The sequence below is a fragment of the Hippocampus guttulatus genome, chromosome 12 (genome assembly GCF_054856545.1).
Source record: "Hippocampus guttulatus isolate MCC_2025c chromosome 12, RoL_Hgut_1.0, whole genome shotgun sequence".
Lineage (NCBI taxonomy): Eukaryota > Metazoa > Chordata > Actinopteri > Syngnathiformes > Syngnathidae > Hippocampus > Hippocampus guttulatus.
This window is the reverse complement of record NC_141272.1, coordinates 18,378,779-18,406,508: the sequence shown is the minus strand read 5'-3', so window position 1 is coordinate 18,406,508 and position 27,730 is coordinate 18,378,779. Positions and strand designations below refer to the sequence as shown.

The 27,730-nt window shown below is 45.2% G+C and overlaps 1 protein-coding gene across 1 annotated transcript; it reads right to left on the bottom strand.

Moving 5' to 3' along the window:
* Positions 1-2,686: 2,686 nt before the first annotated feature.
* LOC147197725 (alpha-2-macroglobulin-like protein 1) lies at positions 2,687-27,043 on the bottom strand. Its single transcript, XM_086126133.1, has 35 exons — positions 26,961-27,043; positions 26,540-26,720; positions 26,169-26,325; positions 25,489-25,541; positions 20,983-21,151; positions 20,813-20,897; positions 20,540-20,657; positions 20,337-20,451; positions 20,140-20,249; positions 18,662-18,817; positions 16,559-16,792; positions 16,349-16,412; positions 15,946-16,091; positions 15,665-15,814; positions 14,758-14,937; positions 13,511-13,592; positions 13,140-13,281; positions 12,802-13,027; positions 12,296-12,422; positions 11,760-11,881; positions 11,374-11,425; positions 10,658-10,741; positions 10,389-10,565; positions 9,958-10,039; positions 8,743-8,899; positions 7,603-7,677; positions 6,517-6,679; positions 6,059-6,255; positions 5,759-5,974; positions 4,944-5,062; positions 4,200-4,290; positions 4,035-4,103; positions 3,170-3,275; positions 2,955-2,996; positions 2,687-2,814 (listed from the first exon to the last, which is right to left on the bottom strand). Exons 1-35 carry the CDS (start codon positions 27,041-27,043, stop codon positions 2,687-2,689), a joined length of 4,458 nt encoding a protein of 1,485 aa, XP_085982259.1.
* Between the last annotated feature and the right edge of the window lie 687 nt (positions 27,044-27,730).

Sequence of the window (27,730 nt, the reverse complement as noted above, 5' to 3'; positions counted from 1 at the left end):
GGCAACTGATTCAGGGTGTCCCCCGCCTACTGCCCGGAGATGGCTGGGATAGGCTCCAGCACCCCCCGCGACCCTAGTGAGGATCAAGCGGTTCGGAAATTGGATGGATGGATGTTCTCATTCAAAGTTTGTTTGACCCGCAAGTCGCCAATGGCACTGGCAAAGAATGAATCTGGAGTGCCAGGAGACGCATTTCAAAACGGTATACGTGAGCTACGATCTACTAAAATAGGCAGTGATTTCCTTTTCACAATCTCTTGCATCGACTTTATTTTTCTGTTTCATTCACATGAGTGGTCATTATGGCTGTTGCTCATCATGGCATGCGTGTGCGCGCGTGTGCATGGGTGCGTGAAAAGGGCGGTGAAAAATAGTTTTCATGAACAAACTGCCACATTTACGATCAAAATGTGACCGTCATTCGGTTGTGATTAGTCTTCTGTCGAAGAATTCCTCCCATTTGTCACATTGGTGTTCCACGAGGGCCTTAGAGGCCTTCTCAACAGGCGCGGACACTATCAGAATCACAGACCTACATTTTACAACTTAAATGAAGGAGATAAAAGATTATTTTGTCCAGCACTCTTTTGTCTTCATTTCATAGCGTGTGTCTTGGCTGCACGGATTCCAGTCCTCCATCCATCCATTTTCTGTTCCGCTTTATCCTCACAAGGGTCCCGGGGTGTGCTGGAGCCTATCGCAGCTGTCTTCGGGTAGTAGGCGTGGGACACCCTGAACTGGTTGCCAGCCATTCGCAGAGCACACATTGATGAACAACCATCCGCGTTCACACTCACACTTTGGGACAGTTTAGAGCAGGGGTGCCCATTCCGTCGATCGTGATCGACCAGTAGCTCGTGGACTGGTCCCAAGTCGATCGCGAGGGGTGTAGGGGAAAAAAAAAACCCATGTCTCTGTGCATGTTGGTAACATATGTTTTGTGTTAATGCACACTGCACCCGAATCATCCAATCAGTCTCACTTTCACAAAAAGTATTAAATGAAGAAACTAAAATAAAGTAGGTCATCTTCAACCTACGGTGGCACGTGACCTGCAGCACCGGAAGTTATTAGCGCTCAGCAGTCTGCGATTGCAGCTTGTGATCAGAGCTGTCGAGCTATATCTTTTATCGATATTATTCTCATTCAGAGATTGTTTCATGGACAATTAACCGAGGCCACGGGCAAAGAATGGGAATCTGGAGGGCAGAGAGAAGCACTTTAAAACAGTACGCATGAGCTACGATCGTTAACAGGCTGCCTAAGTGCGTCGCATGCCTCAGCGTCAGGCTATTGCTCATCATGGCATGCATGTGTATGTGCGATCATATGGGTACGTGCGCAGTAACGGGTCGATCGCGGGTTGGTTGATCGATTGTAGATCTTAGGTCAAAAAGGTTTGGGCACCCCTTGTTTAGAGTGTTGCATGAACCTGCCATGCATGTTTTTTGGAATGTGGGAGGAAACCGGAGTACCAGAAGAAAACCCACACAGGCACGGGGAAAACAGGCAAACTCCACACAAGAAGGCCAGTTTGTAACAAGCACAGGAGGAGGATCTGGAACTGTGCATAGTTGAGGAGTTTAGTCATAATAATTTAAGGTTGTTGTGCCTCAGACAGTGACCTTTACCTCCTAAAATTATTTTAACCCTGGAGAACCCAAGAACCCTGTTCTTCTTTGGAAAATGATGAATTATCCATGAAATGATTGCTATATGTTCACTGAACACCAAAATATGTTTTCTTTCAAATATTCAATGCTTTTATCCTAATTTAGTATTCGAGCCAAATTTGACCCTTTGGGATTTAAGGATAGCATTTGAGTAGCAGAATTTATAGGGGCCAAATTTGACCATGTGGGTTCTCCAGGGCTAAAGACCAAAACATATTATGTCTTCCTGGGCCTTTCTCTTCCTGCACACTTGGCGTGTGCAAACCAAATTTGACAATGGCAAGGCTGTGAAATAATGTCTGTTGATATTCTGATGTTGTCTGTCTTGAATCAAAGTAAAAATATACTGTATATAAAAAAGAAGGTGCCTCAATGGAAGTATGCAATTGAAAAGAAACACTATGACAATATCATTCTCTTCTTTATTGTTGTCAATTTTCATGATTGTTACATTTCAAATTGTAAAATACTGCTGTGATGAGTTTTATCTTCTTGAAAACCACACACCCCATACCCCCACACACATAGCACTCTTTTTTTGTTGTTGTTGCAGGTATTGGTCCCTTGTAATATATCATCTTCCACTTTGAGTTGAAAAACATGGATTTGTCAATCCTATGAAACCAGTTACAGAGCATATTCAGATTTTCTTGGTTCCAGTGGGTTGAACATGTTAAAAGATGTCCAGTGTTGAGCGGCAGCAGTAACTACAGAATGAAGTGAATCCCGATTTTAAAAGAAAGCAACACAGAGAGGGAAAGAACATCATTTGCAATCACGGTGATTCCCTTAATTTCCAAACACCAAAGGAAAGAAAAAGACACGTCAACAAGTTGGATGAACATCTGATCTTCCAGAAATGAATCCGAGTAGTCTCCTCAATGTTCATTCACCCCTCGTTGCTAACGTCGGCTGCAAAGCAAACACAATTTTTGTTATTTCTCCATCTCACTATGTACTGTCTGGTCACCCAGTATGTACTGCGTAAGCAAAATCACGAATCCCTCTTTTAACTAGTATAAGCATTTGATTTGATTGAAATTCAAATTAAAATGAGAGTGGAACCTTTGAAGCCAGTCCAGCAATATGCTCAATATGTTCCATGGCACTTCAACTTCAACTGTTTCTTTGACTGTTTCTCCTACAGGACACAACACAAATAATGAATCAGTTAAACTGGCACCATCAATCATTGATTAACGGATTTGTGTGTGCGTGTGTGTGTCCACGCGCGTGCACGTGTGTGTCTTCAATTTGCACCATATCATGCAGGTGACTTACTCTTCTCACAGGGGGATGTGTACTCGGTCGTGGCCACATCAGCTGCAAATAAAAATAAAATCCGATCAACATCCTCGACAGGGGAACAAGGAAAAGGAGCACACAGAAAAGAATATGGACTGTAAAACGTTGGATACAAGACTGTTTGAGTTCCAAGCCGGTGTTCCATTAGAAAAATGTGGCAGACGCATGACTGCAGCAGAAGAGCATCTTACTTGGCTGGTAGTAGTCGTAGACTTTGACCACAGCTGCCTTCAGGTTCTCGACGAGCATGTCCTGCTCCAGCGTCATGCTGTAAACCGCCGTCTCACCTTTCGTCAGCTGCAAACACAAAACACACGCAACTGAAAGGGCTTGCGCTTCTTTTGCAAGGCGATAGCCTGATCTGCGACCTGAATGCTGCGGCATCATCGCCCTGTGCGATCCATTGAAGGAAATAATGGAGGACGGCCCACATTTTGTGTCACTTGAAATGTGAAAGAACATATTTTTCGTAAAATAAGCCTCAACTTGAATTGACATGGAGGGTGAATCTCATCGAATTAGTTCCACAGTCATTGATTGACGATATCAAATTTGGGAAGGGAAAAAGCTCAGCAGAAAAAAGAAATATCATTTCATGGACTTTGATGAACGTGTCTTGAGGTTTCTGCACTCAATCTCATCAATAAAGCACAGTTACTCGACATAGGATAACTTATGTTACTCGGAAAGGTTATTGTAGTTTACGACATCATCAAATATTTCATAAAAATGAGAGTGCTTTAAAAAAAAAAATAACAACAACTGAAACTACTTCATCTGCCTATAAAACTACCTGGTAACTAAATGACAGCGAAATGCCATTTGTTTTCATCTCGGTCAAATCATTTGCATACATGCTCTTTCATCGGCCTCCTTCCGATCAATTTGTGCAGGTGAGAGTGCTTGGGGGAGGGGAGGGGGGGGGGGGAAACGTACAGACAATTGTGTGTGAATCTGCAAAGGCGTAAAGGTACTGCAACGCAATTCCATTGATTTCGAGCATTGGTCAGTGAATTTCAATCCAGTACATTTTGGAGATGAAAAAAAATCTCCTACCCGGTCCAAGTAGATGTTGATATAACCATCTTCCACTTCCACACGCTTCACTGATTCGTTGTTCCTGAGCTGGAGCATCACACAGTAAAGCGCCATCAGCATAGTTCAAATGCTAACAGGTGACACACCAATATTTAAGGGGAGAACAAAAAAATCGGAATTTACCATCTCCAGAGAGTTCTGATCCAAAAAGTGTCCAGAGAGGAGTCTGATGTTAATGATGACCATGTTTGTCTCCTCTCTCCGACCCTGGTAACTGCAAACACAAAATGGTTTCTCTCAAGAAATAAACAGATTCAAAATCGGGCATGGACGCAGACGTTCTTAGGGGAAAGAAATCAGAGCATGTGGTTGTTTTGTTGTTTGCTTTACTTTGCATATTTTGAAAAGTGAAACATATTAGGGGAACATAGGTGTGTATTTTGTCCATATTTAAAAAGGCATTTTTGTCTTTTATCTGGTCAGGAAGTGCGTGCGTGGTCCTACGTTGCCTTGCAGCAGCACCAATGAAAAATGTAAGTTGGCCATCCCTGATCTAGATAATGCCACCATAGTGTTGGTTGAGTGTCCTCCAAATTGTCAGATAAGATGAATTCTTTTCAAAGAATGCACATTGAGAATACTTTTGAATTCAATTTTCTCATCCGCGTACTTCACCATTTTGTCTCATTTGCCAAGATACTCATTCAATGAAAAAGTTGCGAACAAACTCCAAAGTATTTCTTTGACAGTCTTATCATTCATAAAACATTATAGCAATTATATGTGGACGTACGATATGGGACACAGCAGGAATGAGTGACTGATAATTGAGCTCAAAATGGTTTTGAGGACAATCCATGGACGCAAATCATATTTGACAAAATGAGTAATCTGTCGAGGCAGAGAGAGTCATGCATGCACACTTACCTGACATTGACAGATAGGTGGAGCTGTGGCTTGCTGGAGCTGCACTTTGAAATGGCGTCCGCAGTGATTTCGAAGGCAGAAAAGTCAGGAGGAGGGGGGATGTTGTAATGCATGGAGATCTGGCAGGGAACAGGACCAACATGTGTTCTTTGAACACACTTCCATCTCAATCGCACATGACGCTTCAACTAGACCAGCGGTGTCAAACTCATTTTAGTCACGGGCCAATTTGGAGTTACATCTTCCCTCAGAGGGCCATTATGACAGTGAGACCGCAAAATGATTACTTATACACAACAAATTAATAGATAACTCGTTTTGAAATAAGTCAAGCCGATTAACATAGTTTGTTCAGTTATTGTTGAAGTGACGGTAAACAGGGTAACAAAAGGATTGCAAAATCTCAACGTTATTTATTACATCTGACAATTTGACATTTCGGTACAGATTTAGCAACACGTTATCTGCTTTCGCAGGCCACATCAAATGACCCGGCGGGCCGGATCTGGCCCCCGGGCCTTGAGTTTGACACAGGTGAACTAGACAATCAAAATCGCGGGTACAGTCGGAATCAGATGACCGCAGGTAATGTACGAACTGTGTTACAAGAAATTGGATCACGAGTGCAAGGTCGTGGAAACGACGCCTGAAGTTCATCCCGAACATCGGCCCTCGAGTCAAGTACAAAGCTCGGATTTTGAAGCCTCGAGCAGCAACAGCTACCACCTGGACCAAGTGCTAATTAACTGGTAATTATTTGCATGTGAAAGGTGTGTCTGCCAAAAACATTGATACATTGCCAAGTGAGATCTTACCTGTGCCAGAACACAGCTCTGCCCCTCAGCTCGAACGGTGTATTCTCCAGGGACTTCGCTCAGCTCCTCCTCCTGGTACAGGAGCCGATTGCTCTGGTCCACGATGAACTCCTTGTCCAGACCTCCTAATGACGTTACCGTCACGACAGTCCTGCCCCCAACGCTGTACGTGGCTGCGGCGTATTTCGCCAGCGCCTGGAGGGCCACCACGGTGTCCTGAGGAGCGCAAGCGTACAGAGTCAAAGTTGTCTCCCTGGATGGTTGAACCTTCTCCAAACTCCCGCTCGCAGCTTTGCTTACCTGCGTGGAAGAGAAGCCTCCGTACGGATTTTGCTGCTGCGTGAGCCAGCGCACGATGCCGGAGCTATAGTCCAGCCCAAAATCTGGCAGGGCGGGCCCGGAGAGCAGCGCCAGCAGCACATAGGAGGTGATCTCCACCTCCAGAGAATCCACTCCTTTCCCAGAGACGCCCTCTCGGTGCCAGTAGCGGGTTCCCCCTGCCACGACAACATCACCGATCAACATGGGTCAGAAATGACTGGGGAAACTTTGCGTTATTCAACAATTGAAATCAGCAACATGGAATCAAACGAGAGAATAGGGCAGCAGAATAAAATGCAAAACGATAAAACTCAGCTTCCAACTGTCAGAGCTAAATTCATGTTTATTTTTGTGACTGTCGATTTCAAGAGGCGCAACAACAGAAATGTTTTGAAAGCGAAGCCACACTGAGTGCTGTGAGTCATATTATGATGTACCCATTGTAGTGGACTGCTGGTGCAAGGAGGTGATGAGTTTGACCCTCGTCTCCTCATCCCGAGCCAGGGTGAAGGTGTAGGACATCAACGCTGTGGTGTACAAGTTGTCCATCTGGCCGGCTGCCTCCTTCAGACAACCCAGACACCTCTGGATCACAGGATCCTGTCACAGAACACACCCAAAAATATAAGGGATCCAATCGTCTCAACGGGTAAATCACAAAAATGACTGCTCTGTGCATCTTGGGGTGAACGGTTTGCTTCCAAACATTTTCAGAAAAGAACATTTTATCAGAATAATTATTCTGATAAAATGTCCTCTTTCAGTCAGATTTAACGTTAACTTGAAACAGCTGTAAAATGACACACATTGGAGACAAATTGAAGAGGCTGATTGTTTCAATAAGAATCGTGCGGGAGTCTCAATATAAGCCCCTCCTGTCTTGCTGGGGGCAGGAAGCTCACATCCGCTCCACAGTTCTCCACCTGTGTCTTTAGACTGTGAGCTCAACAAGTCATCATCGTGGCAAAAGTGTACTCGGAATTCCACCCGTTGTAAAGGCGGCACGGTGAGCAGTGGCTTATTTTCATGAAAAAAGGGCAACCCCATTAAAGCGGAGTGTGATTTTAACCAGCTTGGTAAATTCGGTGTTAAGTGCGCTGTAATTTGGTAGTTGTGGAAAAATTGTGCATGAAAAAAAAATCGACTGACTGACTTGGGTGCAAACAGCAAAGGCAGCGTTGATTCATTTCTTTTAAAAATTCTCAATCTTTCCCAGAGTGACATTTTCTCAAATCCCATGTTGAACTGCGCTCGAAAAAAAGCGAAACGACATTTGACACCCACGGCCAGACGCATCTACTGTTCTATTTTATGAATAAAGGTGAAGAGGAAGTTTGGCGATCGCGTCATGGAGGACGCAGACAGCGAACAGCTAACATCACAGCTGGCTAGGTGGGATGAACACAAAAATGTCCACGTGTTATATCCGTATTCACACGTCGAAAATGAAGATCGAACTAAGCATGACAACCGATGAGGTTGGCGGCCAAATGCTTTCAAAATGGGAGTGACGTCACACTCACTTCAATGTCGGAGTCCAGTTCCAACAGGGCGGCAACGACGTAAGCCGTTAGGGACACGTCGTCACTCACTCCTCCCTGATGAGACATTAACATATGCATTCATGAATCATTGTATACTTCTTACATTGGTCCTGTAACATTCAACTAACAGACAGGAGCAATAAAACGAATAATATAAATGGATGTAGAAACACTAATCCTCAGAACTCTAAAATCAGTACTTTTAGACGACACCAAAAAAGCATGTGTGTTTTGCCTTGTCAAAGAGAGCAAGACATTTTCAACAGTTTAGATGCCGATCGTGGTTTGAGCTACTCTCATGACGCGATTACAGATCAAGTGAAGACCGAATGTGTTAAGCAACTCCGCAGCCTAACGGCTTTGATGATTTTCTGACTGCGTCACATACACGCCAGGTCAAAAATGGACACTTGACAATGTAGGACAAAATATAATGATTGCGGTCTGTGGACGTGGACAACATTGCCAGCCCAGCTGCCAACACGAGCCAAAAAGGAGCAGGCGTTGGCCACTTGGCGCAGCTACGAAGTAAGTGTGTGGACTCGTTTACATCTGTTGAACCACGGCGGCAATACTTTGAGCAAATGAAAGTCCCGGCCACCTAAATGGCTACCGTTGTTCATGCACTTGCTTTTCGTTCATGTCAGAGAAGGAGATTTTGTACATGTTCACATTATGTTGTATTAAGTGTTGATCTGTGGTTTGCATTGCTGCTATGGGCAGGGGGTGTGTGGGCGGGGTCCACTGTAGAGTAAATATTGAAGTTATTCTATCATATATTGCTACATCTTCTGAAACTGGCGTGAGAAAACATTGAAGACTGTTTTTCCACAATCACAATCCAACAACTGCTTACGTGACGAAAACACATGGCAACAGCTCGTCTATGCAAAGTGATTTAGTTTGGGTTTATGGATTGGATTCTCATTAAAAAAAAACCTTCAGATTCGGATCCAGTCATTTTGGACATAATCAAACTCAATACCGATCCAATGGATCGCATTGGACCATCCCTACATCAGATTGTATCTCTGACGATTGCGCGAGTGGTCACATTGTGGCTGACAGTTCTGGGTTCATCGCGTGCAAGCATGTCAACGAGGATACTGGCGTCATCACCTTCATGCCATTGTGGAAGAGTTTGCCCACAGATTGGATGCAGCCGTCACTCCCTTGCTTTGAGTACAACCAATTCTTGGCATCTAAAATGTGCTTGGGATCGACAAAGATGTAATCCTTCGCTCCAACAAATGACTTCATCACAAAGGTGGTCAACCTAGAAAAAGAGAGAGAGAGAGACACACACACACACACACACACACTTTTGAAAACAAATCAAAGCGCAGCATGCCTGTGGAGGTAACACCAGGCACACAACAATCGCATCTCGACTCTGTGTGTGAAGTGAAGCCTCTGAGCTTGAGTTCAGCTGAATCTGACTGAGGGGCAGCAACATTTTTGAGTGCAAACTAAAATATTCACTAAATGAATCAAATATGATAACAGTGTAACCCTCCAGGATCCCCCTGCAATCTTGTTACCATTGAAGCAAAAATTCAACCAGAAATGAACAATCACATACCAATACTCAGTGTTCGGTATATGTGCACATTCAAAATTTGAGCAAATCAGACTCTTTGTAGGGAGTGGGGAGGGGCAAGAGGCAAAATAAAATCCTTCCTTGCATTTCAAGCATCCTTGGGTCCCTTGAAAGATGCGATAAAAAGCCGAGTTTATTGTGATTATTTGTTCACCTAAAAGCTCCCAACCCCTTGCAATGCGGATGTGATGAATGCAGCCAAGATTACTGTGATACATTAGCCACTTCAAGAACGCAACACATTGAAGCTGGTTCGTCCACTCTTTCAGCAAATATGGATGTGATTGGACACTTGAGTCCTCATTTTTCCAGAAACAGCCATCCCCAAGTGCCAAACTGCGCAGCATCCATTCAGGAGAAAAAAACCATAAAAATGATTGTCCAATCCACCCTCAGGCGTGTTTTAAGCCAACGAAACGCAAATATTTCTTGGCAGCAGCCTCGCAAAGTAAATGGCTGGAATATTTTCTGGTGCCAAAACCAGAAAGCTACGCACACCAGAAAGATACGTCGGCTGCCATTTCCAGTCTTGTATCAAATGAAGTGTGAACTTTAAGCTGAATAAAGTCATCGTATAGCAAAGCACTAAATACTTCAAAATGTTCTCGACCATCTGATGCAACTGCACTACGTTGTGTGTTCTTGAGACATATTTGATTCGTTTCCCCCAAAATGCCAATCATTTGAAATTGTTGACACAAATCACTGATGAACGCTGCGGCTTTCCTACTGACCAGGTGTTGCCAGATGCGTCACTCTTCCCAAAGGCGCTGTAGGAGCCATTATCATGCTTGTAGGTGAGCTCCCTTTGGTATCCTGGAACAAACGCGCATGTACAAATACACACGTCACATTCTCGATTGAGACCAAACACGCACACGCACGCTGCCGCATGGCTTGGGTATTTTTTCTCGCTTCCAAGACTAATTTTATCAACCATAAATGGCCACGGAGAGAATCAAACATACAAGCCATCCATTTTTGAATGCATGTGAGGCGTCTTAAATAATTATGAACCAAGTAGCAAGCAAGTACAGTCTTGAGACACGTTTGTTGACAGGGAGGAATCAAGTAAGTGCCTTCCGCGATCTTACTTTCCCAACGGTTTTGATGATGAAAGGTAGTTTGCGTTTTATTGAGTTACTTGGTGGGAATGATGACTCACCACTCTCGAGGAAGCGCGTCGCTTTGTCCAGAATCTCAGCAGTCAGTTGACCGGTGCTTTTCAGGTAGTTGAGAATGAAGATGTTGGGGGCAAAGAGCAACATGTTCTGCTCCCCGCAGCCATATGGCATCGCCAGGAGTTGGTCCAGGTTCTTCATGGCTCGGCCCATCAGGTCACCTTTGGCAAAAAAAACAAAAAATCTAGACAGCAGTTCTCTGAAAATGCGGTACAAGAGCGCAAACAAGAGTTATTTATTTATTTATTTTTACCAAGTACAGAGACAGTGGCTCTGACAGATCCCGGCACAAACACTTGTGGCAATGTAAGAGAGATGTTCTTTTCCTCCGGTCCTTCTGGCAACAAAGAGAATGCAAAAAGAATGCGTGAATGAGTACTCAGACCACTGAAGGCTTCCACTTTCGAAATAGCATCAGAGTTAAAGTAATTTCAATTACAACGAGAAAGATCAATGTGAAACTTTAAATCAAAGTTCCTCAAGTTTCAATAGGATCAAACATTTCCTCTCGATCCAAAAGAGAAAAGATGAAATTTTACCATCGGATCTGACAAATCTTTTGACCGGTAAATAGGATTTTCCAAATTCGAATCAAATAGCGGCCCGTGGCGCAACCTGCATTTGAGATTTGCCATGATAGGTTGCCGTCCTGCATACAAAGAGCAAATTGTGTTCCCATCTGATGAGACTCAACTGCAATAAGAGCAAGTTGAATTGGAAAGGTTTCCTTGATTATCAACAAATGGCAACTTTGGGAAGTTCCAAGAGTTACCGTTCGAATTCATCAAAAATTTCAGAAAAAAGCTTGCACATAAATGAAGGTAAATCTGGATCATGACGAACTCTATTTTTGCTGTGACGGCAACAAAACAAGAATTCATATCTCAAACTCTCCTGTGTGCAAAACAAAGAGCTCCTAAACCGTGTCCAGCAAGACTGTCCGAACAAGTTCTAGTTGCAAAACCGTACCTGCGGCGCAGAGGAGCGCGTTGTGACAGACTGACTGGGGCGTTCCTTCGGCCTACAAGAGAAACCAACATGGGAAATGTTCCACTGGGGTTAATTGCACAACACAACAAGCCAGAGCCCCCACCCGAATACATTCGACATGGCGTAGGGCTCTTCAAGGCGTAGGGCCGTATAAATGAGACGTTGCATTTATACGGCCTCAAAGCAGATAAGGCCAACGGATTCAGAGAGAAAAGCTCACTCGACGGCTGCCAAGAATGTGATTTTCTCAGACCCCCGTCAGTGACGTGCCCTTGCAGTCGCCACCACTTCCACAATTACATCTGCTGACGTTCTGTCAACGCAGTCATGTGCAGTCGGATCTGGAGCATCTGACAGGAACTGACCTCCACCAGCAGGCTGCGGACCACGGTGTCAATGCGGCCCACGTCAGGGACAGAAGCCACCTCATTGCCGCACAGAAATCTGGTCCTCATGGCCTCAGCGCTCACCTTCAGATCGATCTTGCCTGAGTGCAAACAAACAGTCCTATTCAGAGGTTGCGTGAAGGCATGCGTCTTCACTCCAAGCTTCAAAAAAATTGACAGTGTACATCTTTCTGGACTCATTCACTTTTCGGGTTGGTACGGAACTCCCACCCCTTTCTAGGAATTTACCTTTTCGCGCCTAGGTTCCAGTCTTATTCACTGTCATTAATTTCAAACATGACCAGTCTGGTCGACAGCGTGTTCATTTAATTTCTGCTTGAGGGGTCACAACTATTGGAATAATTCCACATAAAAAATATCTTGTCCAGATAAAATGAAATCATGACCTGTGAGTTCAAATGGCATTCTACCTAATGAATGATTAACCGAAAATTGCAGTCGTCATAGGCAGATGCAGAAGGCAAAATAATGTAAAGTGATGTCATTATTCCTACCAAGGGCGGTTGGAGTGACAATCCAAGTTAAGGTTCTGCTCTCCTCACTGCACAGACACACGGTGTATTGGCAGTCATCGCAGTTTTTGAAGGTATACGTGTCCGACTGAGCCAGTGTCACTTTCACCTGCAGACACACAGCGACATATTTGCCAGTGTTAGAAGGCAAACATGTACAAAAGAATACAGCAAGTCCTTCTGGAGGTTCTCATCTCTACTAGTACAGGGGGTGGGGGCAGTTACAATTCAAAAATCATATATGGTGCCATTTTTAACAGGTGTGTCTTCACTTAAATAGCCATTGTACACAAACCGCAAACAAAGAAGGTTTGTATGCGCAATGCACAAACCACACGGGCGGTCTTGGCTCGTTCTCCCAATGCTTATTGCAGACTACAAGAGTCTGTGATCCAGGACAGAGACGCCAGTTTCCATCAAGGAATCAACTAAAATAATTTTGAATCCTATCCAAAATGTTACTTCTTGAATGAGTCATTGATATTTACCATGATGCACTTGGAGAGATAGTTGAAGACAGTGGCCTTGAGAGTAAACACTTCCCCACGGATGACAGAGTAGGGCAGCGTGAGACTGACGAAGAAGGGCTGGAAGACAGTCAGCGCCGTGGTGGGCGCCACGCCGAAGCCCACAGACGAGACGCAGAAAGCTCCAGCGGCCCACTTGGTGATGGTGTCTGGGACGGTCTTCTCCACATTCACTGTACCCGCGTCTCTAAACACACGCAAGGCATTGCACGCACACCAAGTTGCTTTGAGCTCAGACCTCACAGAACTACTTAACTTTTCAATAAAGTTGTGATTATGTGCCATTTGAACATATTTACCCAACAGGAACGAGGTCCCAGATCCATGTTTCTGGGAAGAAGGTCCTCAGGGTCTCCTCCTTGTCCTCCTCGGGTTCCGGTCCTTGACCAGGGTGCGCCATCACATTGGTGGGCTTGAAAACCAGACCATCTACGCCATCACCTATGAAGATAAATTGAAATACAGCAATGCTCAGTTTTCTGCGCTGGATAATTTGATCTTTTTCTACAAATAGTGGCTGTTTATTTCCACAGTTGAAGGAGTGGAACTCTTCGAGTGGTGGAATTTGGGAACAAAAACTAGACGCGTTCAAATGAGAAATCAGCAAGCAGCTCATGCGCCAAAATCGAGATAGAGTGAGAGATGAATTTTTTTACTGTTGCAAACTCACCTCCAGGGAAATACGGACCCCTAAGTAGGCAGTTGTAGGGTTTCTTCACATCAGAATTTGTCACAAGCTTGACTCCAATCCCCTGAAATCAAGAATTACATTTATTCATCAATTATGGAGTTTGCTTGGTGAACTGGGAAACTGTCATGTTGGAACGGAAATGCACATTCTGCATTCTCGGTTGAATTTCCCAAAACATCTTGGTTAAACCTAAACCGTTATATTGATTAACCTGCGACTGAAGTGTGGGTTACTGCCTGTTGTACAAGACCAGGGGCCTCATTTATCATGCGTGTGTGTGCACAGAAGTCTGCTTGAAGCATGCGCCAACGTTCCCACGCAAAGTGTGGAATGTATCAATCTGCATTTGTCTGCGAGGAACTGTGCAAATCCACCCACAGCTCTGACCGTGCGTACTCCCAAAACATGGCGGTGGATCAGTGAAACGAAAGCCTGAACTGCAATACATCCCAGCCATCGATTAATCGTAACCAGATTTGTTGAAAGAACCATCGCGCAACAAGTTCAGATAGGAAGTGATTTCTTTCAATCAACGCACAAATAATCTGCGAACTACATCGTCTGCAGGAACAAACTCACACTTCATTTTCTGGTGCCGGCCCTTCACTTTGGAATGCCCTCCAGCTATATATCGATAGAATTAATCCTATGTGTGACTTGTCCAATCTTAGTCCAGTCATATCTGGTATCTTTGAGTTGAAAACGTTTGGTCTGGGTTGACGCAGCACGAGGCACCTGACTGATTGCTCCACTTTGACACATTCAATTTGGCAGAGTCATTTGAGTACTTTACGTCAAGGTGTGGTCCTTGTGTACTTGATGTCAAAGGTCGGGACCCTCAAATCATTCAAAGTGAAAAAAAAAGTCCTCATCTTCCATCCATTGTGAAAAAAAAACGATGCCAACAATAGTAAACACATTGTCGCTTTTAGCTACGCTCGCTTTTCTCTTGCACACTTCTAACACTCGAGCATGCAAATACACAAACACATCACAACCGTAGCATTCATTACACCGAAAGTGACACGGGAAATAGGCTATCCAAAACACAATTTTCAAAATAAAAGAGCCTTGCTTGTTCGACAGATTATTTAGACTTTACAATGAGTTTGCAACAGCAGGTCACTGATTGTGAGTGCGGCCGATATTAACGTCCCCTAAAAATAACACAGGTCAATCAGTCGTACTTGATGTAGCCTCAGTAAGAGTCAAGTCCAAAGCCTTACTTTGAAGATGCTGAAAACATCATCTTTTTGAGTGGTTGGTCCAAAATAAAGTGAGCTCCCGGCCATCAGTATCTCCTCTTCAGGGAATGGTATGGGCCCCGGAAAGCAGGGAAATGGCTCAAAGTCTTCAATCTCATCTGGGTATCCCGTCAGCTTCTGCAGAGGCAGCTGATCGTACACCTACACCAAGTGAAACACATGATTAAATCAATGACTTAATTTGAAGTGCAACTTTCTAATTTTGAGGAGCAATTTTTGGGAGCAGGTTATCCCAGGGAGGACAGCATGGTGACCGACAGGTTAGCACATCTTCCTCACAGTGCAGATGTCATGGGTTTGAATCTGGTCTCTGGACCCCCTTTGTGGAGTTTGCATTTTCCTTTTGTACCTGTGTGGGTTTTCTATGGGTCCAGTGATTTGCTCCCCTATTGCAAAAATTGAATGGAATGTTGATTGAACACTCAAACTCTCAGTGTAATTTGTTATTTGTCTCTGTGTCTTGGAAAATACGCTACCTTTGATTTTGTAGGCCAAGCCTCCTGGCTGACGTGCATCATAACAGAAATTGATTCGTTTTCAGTTGCTGGTTCTATTTAGTGAGTCTGATTTTCTCTCTGGAGTCAAGACACTGATTAAATTGGCTGCTAATTTGCTGCTGAAAGTTAGATGTTCTCCGCTTAATGCGGTTCCAGACAGACTTGGGTGAAAACTGTACTCCATCACACAAGCCATTAAAAACGGTGATGTGTCAGTCTTAGGTTAGCCCCAGCGAACAGATTTCAACTGTGAACATTCTCTTTCTGAGGCAAGGTGCTCTACTGTGCAACCTTTACATAAAACAATGTGTTGTCTTCGTATTTTTAGAAATGGGGTTGATGCATGTTTTGGTTTGAAGTAGTTGTCTTACAGCGTCAACGGTGAGTTCCCTCTCTGACTGCAGCAATAGGATGCTCTGGTCAAAGGCTCGAACAGAGCACAAAGAGCCAGGCTGAGCCTGGAGTTTCAATGTGGTCTTCTCTGCTGGAAGCTCCTGGACGGACGGGAACTCAAGAGAAACCTGAACAAAAGGCAACAGTTGGGGTCAGTGGCGATTTCAAATGATCTCTTTCTCTACAACATTTACAACATTAGTTTCATTCAGAGGTTAAGTATATATCATTTGTGTGTTTGATCATCACCAGGTACAACCTTATTTTTGAGACAGAGTTCGATGGGGAAGTCCTGGCTGTCAGCCACAGCCTCGCCACCAGGCAACACAGTATAAACTACAACTTGTGCAAAGGGCGCCAGGTCGATCGCTTGATGGAGGGGGATGGTCACCTCCCCTTTGTTCACTGACAGAGGCAAGAACAAGACGTTGCAGAATGAAATCCACAATGTTTCAACCAGGAAAAAAACTGTCACTTTTCATGGTTTTGCAATGAAATTACATTCGAGAGCATGTTTGACTGACAAGTCAAAACATCCAAGCAGAAGAATGAAAAAGCGATCGATCTATCTATCTATCTTTCAGATGATCAAAATGTGGAATGAAACAGGCATACCTTGTGAAGACACATTCACAATGAAATCATTTCACATTAAAGATTACCTGAGCCCACTGTAACAGCCATCGGGAGATGACCATGCTGCACAACTGTTCCTTTGGACATCACCTAAGAAGTACAGATAGAATCAAAGCCAAGTGTGACCTTACCCACACGCATACGTTTGAAACGGGTGTATTCAGTGTGCTTGTTAGACGGTGCTCGAATTTCTTGTGCAGGCTGAAGTTGCCAGTACAGAGACCAACTGGACTCACCAAGTAGAAAAAGTCTAAGGTCATCTGTCCCTCCTTGAGCTCCTCTCCCTGGATGATGTACCGAGCTCGTACCACGGCGTCTTTGTCACAGGAGATCTTCTCGCTAACCTGCATGAGCTTCAGAAAACTCCTACTCTTTGAGTAGAAGACAGTAACGCCATGATAGGCTGGTGTGTACTCGGGTTTCCGTATTTCTGGAATGTACACTTTGTCATCGTCTAGTGTGGATATGGCCTGTAAACACAAAAAACAAAACAATGGTGAAATTCTGAGCCAGATGAAATTTTGAATTTAGGATCCCGTTGGTTGTTGTGCTATGTGGCAACGTTGCAAATTATAGGCAATCAAAATGCACACAGAAATTTTCACACAGACGAAAAAGTCAATTTCCAGGTTTAAGCGGGGGAGAGACATCTGGCCGCCGCAAAGACATAAAAATTCACTATGTATGCACTGGATCTGACAAAAATACGTCACCATATTTCCAATCTACTTGCGGATGAAAGAGTGAAGCTGGTGGCAAATATGTATGGAAGCGGCCAGGCATGGCTACAGGATCTTTTATATTTTCTCTCCTGGGGCTAGTGTGTGTGTGTGTGGGGGGGGGGGCTTGACCATTGCATGGGGAAGTGGGGCGTCAAAAAATAATTTTTAAAGATTTATGTTTTAGAATATCAAATAAAATACTGGAGGGCTTGACTGGGGCTCCACAGGTTGCTCTGACTGGGCGAAAGCACCACCAAGCTCCAAAATGATACCTTTGGCTGCAATAAGTCACACAATTATAGTGAAAGTAAGCCATTTTAAATCAAAAACTGTCGTGATCCTGTCCGCTTTGCTTTGTTTTGTTTTTCTAGTATCCTGCTGGAGACTGGGCGGTTCCTCATGAGCCGCACCTGTCTCTCATTGTGCCTCGTTACCAGCTGCCTTTAAAAACTGCCCCACCGACAACTGGCTGTCGAATGATTACAGCCTTGCTCACGATGCGAATCTCCAAGTTCCTGTAATGTCCTAGACCAGGCATGTCCAGCTCCAGGCCTGGAGGCCCACTATCCTGCCTGCTTTCCAGCTCTCCTGGCTACACACACCTGATTCAGATGATCAGCTCATCAACCAGCTCTGAAGCAGCATGACAATGATCCTGATTTTTTAAATCAGGTGTGTTGCTCCTGGGAGAGCGAGAAAGCAGGCAGAACAGCACCCCTTGAGGACCAAGTTAGGACACCCGTTCTCGACGTTCATTGTTTTTGCCTCCTAGCTTCTCTTCACGTTTCTTGTTGACATAGTTCCTTATATTTCCTTTTTCTTCTTTCCTCGGTTCAAGTACAGGTATTCTCCTGTGACAAGCTCTGAATGTTTTTATTTAAATTGGCCTTTTGCGAGCGTTTTTTGTTTTGTTTTGTTATTTCCTGGTTCTTTGTGACCAGCATCTTTTGTTGTACTTTGTTGGTCTTGCATTTTTGGAAATGCACTTTTTTTAAATTCAAAACCTTTTCTGTGTCTACACTTGTGGAATCCACCTCTCTTCGGATTATTCCCGAGAGCTAACAAAAACTTTGACGTAGCGGGAAGCGGAAGTTTTGTCATGCCTGTTTGTGTTTGGAAATAATGTGTGTTGTGTGTCCTGTTGGAGTCAGGATGCAGAGATCCCATTGATTTCTGCATCCTGCCTTTCTTGACACACTGGATTCCGGTACGCTTTGGACACTCTGAATAACCAAACAACACATTTGAACATCACTTTGGGCACTTGGGGACTATTTCAGAACGCACCCACTCCCAGAGTGGCATTAGGGCATCAGAATTCATTTCAGAACACATCGTAGGGAACGGGAATAGGTGGTGCTTGTCCAAATTGTAATCTCATAATATACAAATTACATTTGAGTATAAATCAGAGGACGAGCCAAACTATGAAACCAAGTTGACTTATAGTCCTAAAAATACGGTCATTGCAGGACATTAGATGATAACATTTTGCTCGTACTTATCTTGACATACTTAGCCTCTGACCGTGTTGGTTAAACAAACCAAAAAACTAAAAGGACTTCATTCCTCAAATGTGCACCACAGCAGCCTAAAAACAACACATTAGTCACAAACCTTGAGGTTGACATTGCCGCTCCAGTTGCTGGTGTCCAGAGTAAAGGAGGCCATGCCTTCTGAGTTTGTGGTGAGTTTGAAAGTGAGAGAGTTCGGGCTGAATAAGTAAACAGGCTCATTGGCGACAGGTTTGTTGTCCAGTCCAGTCAATTTGAGCTGCAAACAAGAAGATTTGGGGAAAAAATGTTGAGCCATTTCAGGTTTTGGATGGATACACCTTAAATTGGTCGCTTAAATAGCCTACCAAATCAAACATGTTCCCATCATGCACGCCAACAATTTAGTATTAGAGGTGCGGTCAAGTATGGTTGGGCTTGTATGAACTACTTTGGTCTCTCTAGTCTAGTGGCATCCTGCTGACCGAATAGCAGCAATTACAAAAAGCGCTAATCGCAGCGCCACCATCTGAACCTCCCTTCTTTGACCAGCTCGCTACTTTAGAGACTCACAAACATAAATTATCACGGATGAATTAAACTCCTGATGTTGCAACATTACTTTGAACAACTAAGCATTTAAATTGTATGGACCCAAAATACTTCACCATATAAAGCCAGTAAAATCATGAAAATACATTTATTATGATTGAAGTTTATATTTTCACCTTTTTACATGGAATATGGTAGAAAAGACTTGCAGCTATTTTAAGCAAAGCTGATCTATTGTCAAAAACATTTGGATGAAATCGTAAATATTTGATACTTTAAGCAAAAAATAAATAAATAAATAAAAAACGGAGCCAATCAACAAATTGTATGATTTCATTCCTGGAGATGCCTCGTCAGAGCACTTTAACCAGTACCCACCTTAGCTTTTTTGTTCTTTGAGTCACAAGAGTGCTCAACTTGGTTTGAGATCTTTTCTTTTGAAAGGGGAAGTCAACCCAAAAACGTTTTTTTACAATAATATGGTCTATGCACCCCATGAATCTAAACAGGGAATTCTGATTCATGTTGCGAAATTTGAATCAGCCATCTCAGGGGGCAGTTGTTTTGCCACTTGCTGTCAACTGAAAATGACCTCCAACTTGCTCAGGACTCAGGTCACGACCAACCACGGCTCACCTGTTTGCTGAAGCTGAGCTATGCCTGGTCGTTACCTGAGCCCTGAGCGACTGTGATGTCATTTTCAGTTGACAGCAAGTAACAAAATGGCCGTCCTCTGAGATGGATAAAAACGGGTGGATTTTACTGGAATCAAAACAGTAGTATTCAGAATTCCATGTTTAAAGTCATGAAAAATAGGGTTGATTTCCTCTTCAAGTTCAAGTATTCATGTACTAAAACATTTTCAAGAAAAGTTGAGCTTAAATGTTCAACTTTCTTGACATTGTGATGACTGTCATCCAAATCTATGACCGCTACGGTCCAAATCTCTCTGGACTTGAGTGTCCGCTTTTGAGGGCAATTTGTCCTTGGGCTCATTAGTTGGACATGGTCTTACGTTGGCTTTCATACCACTTGAAAAAGAGTGAGTACCTTTCCCTGAAATATGATGCCAGGCTTGTAGGATTGGGGCACATCTTCAAAAGTAACTGTTCTGACAACGGCACTGAAGAGTGTCCGCCCTGTACCTTTCAACATCACACCTAAATGGGAAATTGGATTCATCATTCGAACTGGTCATCAAGTAGTATCGGCAACATGATGGTTAGTAAAACGTTTCACTGGCTTACCTGTGCCACGCTCTTCCAGTTCAGCATCCACCACAAAACGGTCCTCATACAAATGATTGTAGAGGGCAAAATCGACCATGCTCACATTTTGTGTAGTGCAGCCGCTGCGATCGGTCTGGGAGAGTGTTGCAATTTTTAAACTAATGTAGTTCATGTATTTACACGAAGGGACAGACAATATTCGTTCTAAGTCAGTTACTCACTTCCAGTTTATATGTCTTGCAGATATTTGCGTTAAACGGGGAATGCAAGAAAGAGCGGACAGCATTCCGACAAAACTCCGCCTTGACTGAGCCAACAACTGGCTTCCCGTAAGTGTATCTGACCGGAGAAGCAAAAGCAAAGCACAATCAGACAGTTTTAACTTTATGATTGCTCACGTGCAGCAATGGTGAGTGCTGTTCGGAAATTAACGTTTCAGACAAATGACAAGACATTTGATGTCAAATATTTTCACTCAGTTTTAAAACACTTACTTTCCACAAATCTTGAACGTGACCTCCTGGTCCAAGATTGAGATCACACTGGGGAGGTCAACAGTTACCTCAAATTTGGGCAAAACTAAAGAAAGAACAAGAATAAATGCTCATGAACCAAAAAAGGAAGGTGAAGCGAGCACAACCATTACGTCGCAACTATAGCAGACCATATTCCTTGATGTCAAAGCTGTGTGAGATTTTCTCTCCTTTGTCCGTGGTGGCTGTAATAACGTAGGTTCCTTGTGTTGCCTCTTCAATCATGGGATGGGAAAGATCAAGGATTCCCGCCGAAACTAATTTATCCAACCACTGTGCGATCCGATTGGAATTGGGGTCCTACATGGACAGACAGAAAAAAGACAAAAATGTGCCGATTAGCCCCCTGTCATCGTGGTGTTGTAAGTGACCATCACCAGACAACTTGAAGAAGGACAGCACAATTCTTTTAATTTTCTGTGGCTCGTGTTCAGTGAGAATTCCAGCTTTGATCATTGTTAAATTAAAAAAAAAAGCTTCCATTCCAATTCCAATTAGCCCTTTGTCGTTAAATGTGGGAAAGCCAATTTTACCAACAGCAAAAATTCCTGGCCAATGGAGGTGGCTCCACTCACTGCCTGTCAATCAAGTGTCGGAGAGTCGCAAACAGTCTTTGACATTGCGGAAGCAGCAATGATTCGCACACACACACAGAATACGTTTACAACGAACTGCAGGCAGAACTCCACAGGTGGATGATGTCATGTTGGCAAGGGCCATCACATTACAGATCACCACTATAAAGAGGGCGATTGGAGACCACCTTCGACCGCTTTGACACCCTCCACCTGCACAGCTGTGTCACGGCCAAGGGGGGTGGGTGGTTTTCATATGGGGTTCTATCAATGCTGTTGTGATATCCATGAATGAAATACAATGACATCCATCACACATGTTCGTTGAGCGTAGAATCTGTCTGCCTGCGCCTGGATCAAATTCACCAAAGTCACATTACTCTCACCGCTCCACAACTTGGACCTGGTTTTACCTGCTCTAAAGTCACATCTACTTTTAGTCACCCCAAATTGTCTTATGCGCCGGGGGCGTGTCAAAGAAAAATACCCCCTCGTTCAACTATAACACCCAGCGTGGCGCAAACGCAGTCTACCTATTTCCCAAACACGGTAAACTAGACTTGCTGTGGCAGCGACCTGAAGGTGTGCCGGTTTTTACGGCAAGCGCATGTGCACCGTCTATGGACATACAGCCTCAGTTGTTGGTGTGGCTCAAAATGGGATTCTTACCTGGAGCTCCACCACCGTGTACTGAAAAAGAACAAACGGACAAGTCAGACTCATGACTGACAGTTTCTTGGATATACATAACAACATCACATCGCAGTTTAAATGTTCATGAAAACGTATGCTGGCAATGACATTAGAGGAATCTTATTGGACGCTGACATGACCATATGCAGGGCTTCAAGCAAAATAAAAACATACATACATAAGCGCGCATAATTCCAAATGCAAATGGTTAATTTATATTTATAAGTGTATTTTTCACACATTTGAAATAATTATATGTCTGAATTATAAAACATTATCCCCTCGAATAAAGCACCCGTACAATATCATATGTGTACCTTGAGCGAGGCGCGCGTGAACAGTATCTGAAAACTACTTGGCATTTGATTTTACAAAGAAGTGTTACACATTGCCTGGACAAGATTAACGTTTCAATATGGTCCATCAAGTTGTCCATAAAGAGCCCTTTACTGTCAGTAGCTGCTTGTCAGAGCACGTGCAGCATTGGTGTATGTTGGAGCGCATTTTTTTCCAATTCATGGCACGCTGGCATTGGTGCTCTCTGATTGCACGTCGTGCATTCTAGCATTCTCCCCACTTCCCTGTCCGCAATCAAAAATGCTGGGTTGTGTGATCGAACCAGGTGTTGGCCTTTGAAATGTTCGATCCATTTTGGAGCCGGGTGAAAATCCCTCAATCCAATTTGAGTTATTTGTTGTCCTTTACTCTACTGCCAATGGGATGTTTTGCCTCAAACGTCATGATTGACAGACCAGCATCCACCCGGTCAATTTAAATCGCCACACCTGCTCAGTGCAGACAAATCACCAGCAGGAGAACGTATCCTCTTGGCAAGGTGAATTCATGAACACCATAAAGAAAATCGAAATCCAATGTCTTTAGATTGCAGTAGTATGTTGTACAGTATTGTCAAGTCTAGTTGCAAACAACACAAGGACCGATTAGGCATTATAGTTGAAAGGCACATTCATAAGCGCTTCTGTTTTTTTCTCGACCATTCACAAATCACTGAGTGAAACCTGTTCACGGTGCCTGCCGTCATGTTCGTTTTGAACTCACTGGCAGTAGTTCCGATGCAAAGATCAATTGGCAGATGATGCAGGGAAAATTTAAAGTGGCCTGAGGTGCAATAATTATGATACATTGACAACCGACTTTAAAATCCCTCAGCCGGATAGGATGTTCAGATAGGAGGGTCGCATTTTTGTCAATTGACTTGTGCACAACTGACTTCTCCCGCCCCTCCGTGAGTCGTCACCTTACCGTGGTGGAGGGGTTTGTGTGTCCCAATGATCCTAGGAGCTAAGTTGTCTGGGGCTTTATGCCCCTGGCAGGGTCACCCATGGCAAACAGGTTCTAGGTGAGGGGCCAGACAAAGCACGGCTCAAAGACCCCTTATGATGACAAAAATATATGGACCAAGGTTTCCCTTGCCCGGACGCGGGTCACCGGGGCCCCCCTCTGGAGCCAGGCCTGGAGGTGGGGCTCGTTGGCAAGCGCCTGGTGGCCGGGCCTACACCCATGGGGCCCGGCCGGGCACAGCCCGAAGAGGCAACGTGGGTCCCCCTTCCCATGGGCTCACCACCCATGAGAGGGGCCAAAGGGGTCGGGTGCAATGTGAGCTGGGCGGCAGCCAAAGGCGGGGACCCTGGCGGTCCGATCCTCGGCTGCAGAAGCTAGCTCTTGGAACATGGAATGTCACCTCTCTGGCAGGGAAGGAGCCCGAGCTGGTGTGTGAGGTAGAGAAGTTCCGACTGGATATAGTCGGACTTGCCTCCACACACAGCCTGGGTTCTGGTACTAGTTCGCTCGAGAGGGGTTGGACTCTCTTCCACTCTGGAGTTGCTCATGGTGAGAGGCGCAGAGCAGGTGTGGGCATACTCATTGCCCCCCGGCTCAGGGCCTGTACATTGGGGTTCACACCGGTAGACGAGAGGGTTGCCTCCCTCCGCCTTTGGGTGGGTGGACGGGTCCTGACTGTTGTTTGTGCATATGCACCAAACAGCAGCTCAGCATACCCACCCTTTTTGGAGTCCTTGGAGGGTGTGCTGGAGAGTACTCCTGCTGGGGACTCCCTTGTTCTGCTGGGGGACTTCAATGCTCACGTGGGCAATGACAGTGAGACCTGGAGGGGCGTGATTGGGAGGAACGGCCCCCCCGATCAGAACTCGAGTGGTGTTTTGTTATTGGACTTCTGTGCTCGCCACGGATTGTCCATAACGAACACCTTGTTCAAACATAAGGGTGTCCATATGTGCACTTGGCACCAGGACACCCTAGGCCGCAGTTCGATGATCGACTTTGTAGTTGTATCATCGGATTTGCGGCCGCATGTTCTGGACACTCGGGTGAAGAGAGGGGCGGAGCTGTCAACTGATCACCACCTGGTGGTGAGTAGGCTCCGATGGTGGGGGAAGATGCCGGTCCGTCCTGGCAGACCCAAACGTATTGTGAGGGTTTGTTCGGAGCGTCTGGCGGAATCCCCTGTCAGAAGGAGTTTCAACTCCCATCTCCGACAGAGCTTTTCCCATGTTCCGGGGGAGGCGGGGGACATTGAGCCCGAGTGGACCATGTTCCGTGCCTCTATTGTTGAGGCGGCCAATCTGAGTTGTGGCCGTAAGGTGGTTGGTGCCTGTCGTGGCGGCAACCCCCGTACTCGCTGGTGGACACCAGCAGTAAGGGATGCCGTCAAGCTGAAGAAGGAGTCCTATCGAGCCTTTATGGCCTGTGGGACCCCAGAGGCAGCTGACGGGTATCGACTGGCAAAGCGGAACGCAGCTTCGGTGATCGCCGAGGCAAAAACCCGAGCGTGGGAAGAGTTCGGTGAGACCATGGAAGCCGACTTCTATGGGTCGTGACCGAAAGAACGAGATCCCGGTTACAAGCGGCTGAAATGAGTTTTCTCCGCAGGGTGTCCGGGCTCTCCCTTAGAGATAAGGTGAGAAGCTCGGTCATCCGGGAGGGGCTCAGAGTCGAGCCGCTTCTCCTCCACATCGAGAGGAGCCAGATGAGGTGGCTTGGGCATCTGATTCGGATGCCCCCTGAGCGCCTCCCTGGTGAGGTGTTCCGGGCATGTCCCACCGGGAGGAGACCCCGAGGAAGACCCAGGACACGCTGGAGAGACTATGTCACCCAGCTGGCCTGGGAACGTCTCGGGATCCCCCGGGGAGAGCTGGAAGAAGTAGCTAGGGAGAGGGAAGTCTGGGCTTCCCTGCTAAAGCTGTTGCCCCCGCGACCCGGCCCCGGATAAGCGGTAGATGATGGATGGATGGATGGATGGATGGATGACTTCTCCCGTCTCGTGTGCTGTCTTGCGCTTTTTCATTTCCACACATGGTGGAGTCGCTTCAAAACTTATTGAGAACTTACCAGGCGGTCCACGGGGATGAAATTGGAATCCATGGAAACAATTCGGAACTGCACTGTAAAGGAACGTCACAATGAGAAAAAGTTTCGAGCAATTGCTTTAAAAACATGACATGCAGGGAAAGCCGGAAGGAGGGCATTTTTCGCTCTGTTCGGTGGGTTGTCGAGGTCGACAATTTCTATGTGAAATGTATTTGGAAAGGACTCAGATTGTGATATGATGACTTTGACCACGGCAGGAGTAAGTAAAATCTGTGAAAAAAAATGTGCACTCTCTGGCCCCATTCAGTGTCTCAAATTTGGTTTGCAATCAGCGACCGCGCCTGAGGAAAGCTAACCAGTCACAGAGAGAAGGCGAGACTGATGAGGCGTTCAATCGTTTGTCGTGCACTGGCACGCACACTCATGAGCGGACCTGTGACCTTGGATTTCAGGGGCTTTTTCTGAAACGGTGGTAGAATGTCCACCGCCAGAAAATAACGAAATGTCCATTACTCATTGGCCAACAACTCGACAGTGAGAACGGGCCTTCGGCAAGGATTCCGATGTGATGCGCAAATAGCAACAGTTCTCCTTGACAGCTCGGTTCATCATCTCTTTTGGAGTTTGAATTGATTCAACGTTCCTGCCTTACCCCAAATCAGTCACTCAACTCTCAATATTTGGATAGTGGTGATACGTACCAGTCTGCCCGGGTTTGTAGATGGGTTTATCGGTCTGGACAATGTGGATGAACGCAGGAGGCTGAATGAGGATTTTGGTCTTCTTGTTCATGGTGGCATTCTCCCCTTTCACAGTGACGTTTATGGTTGCCACAGTACGAGTGCGCACTACCGGGACCTACAGTGCCAAGGAAAACACACACACACACACACACACACACACACACACACACACACACACACACACACACACACACACACACACACACACACACACACACACACACAGGCAAGACAACAGAGACTGTAAACTTGTACAGATATGATGATCACCGGTCTCTGTTCTCTGCAGGTCTAGAAGTGGATTTACACTTGGGTCGATGACAACGCACCTGAAATTTAAGGCAGTGGTACAAGTCCTGGTTGACGTCCTTCTCCAGGATGACGGTGCTGTTAGATTTTGTGTCCAAGGTGATAGTCAAGGCGACGGGCTCCGTGGGCCCCTGGATGAGGGCGCACAGTGTTTCCTGCGACCCTCCTCTCACCTGGGAGCTCACGGTCACGGCAAAGATGCTGCACAGAGGGAGAGAAGGCCAATATTGCGCTAGTAAACAACTCGAGTGTCACATCGCGGCAATTTTTGGGGCAGACAGCATAGAGAGCAAATTATGAAATTGTCAAAAGTCAGACATCCATTTTCAAGTCAAAGTTTGAAATGAACACTGACGATCTTCATTCGTCTGTGGGAGCAACTATGTCAAGGATCGCGGCCAGAGTTCAGCTGAGGCAAAAGTCAAGATTGGCTCTACTTACGTGTCATTGAGATGAGCCGATGATGCACTTTGCAGAAAGACAGATGCAAATATGACCGCCACGGTGTGCAGGACAGGTGCCATGTTTGCGCAGCACACACAGCGCGTTGTTCCGACGGGTTGGCGAGGCTTTCTGCACCAGTGCTCTGGGACACTGATGCAAACCTTTTGGGCTTTGCGTTTTTTATACACCACCAATCCACCACAAACGCCCGCCCCAGCTTCATGAACACTGCCCCCAACATTCCCTTTTACTTTGCAGTCCCCACCCTGCTGCCAAACTAGTTTTACTCCCCAAAAGTTAAAACCGGACCTTCCAGCTCCAATTCTGGGGAATTTGAGAGATGTGGGGGGACGGGTGTAATCATGCATGCGGTGGCCGGACCAGTATCACATCTGTCCCAAACCTGAGGTCGGAATGAGTTCCGCTATGCAGGTCCGTTCCAAAGAAATTCTGCCCACCTACATGTGAAAAGAGAGGATATCAATCGATGAATAATTGTACCATGAATAAAATGAGCCAAAGTTTAGAAGACTCTTGTATGAATTAAGCATTTTATGCCACTTTTTGTGACGCGACTTGGCCCAAATCGGCTTGTGCAGAAATTAAGAGAAGTAAATGGAAATGTTTTAATCATCACAATTTTTGCTCTTTTATCATAGAAAATCTTTGAAGTAAAGAGTGACACCAGGGACACTTTTTAACAGCGATGGCCATCAAAAAAGGGCCGACAAGGTTAACATTATTCAACGTTGAATAATGTTATTGGC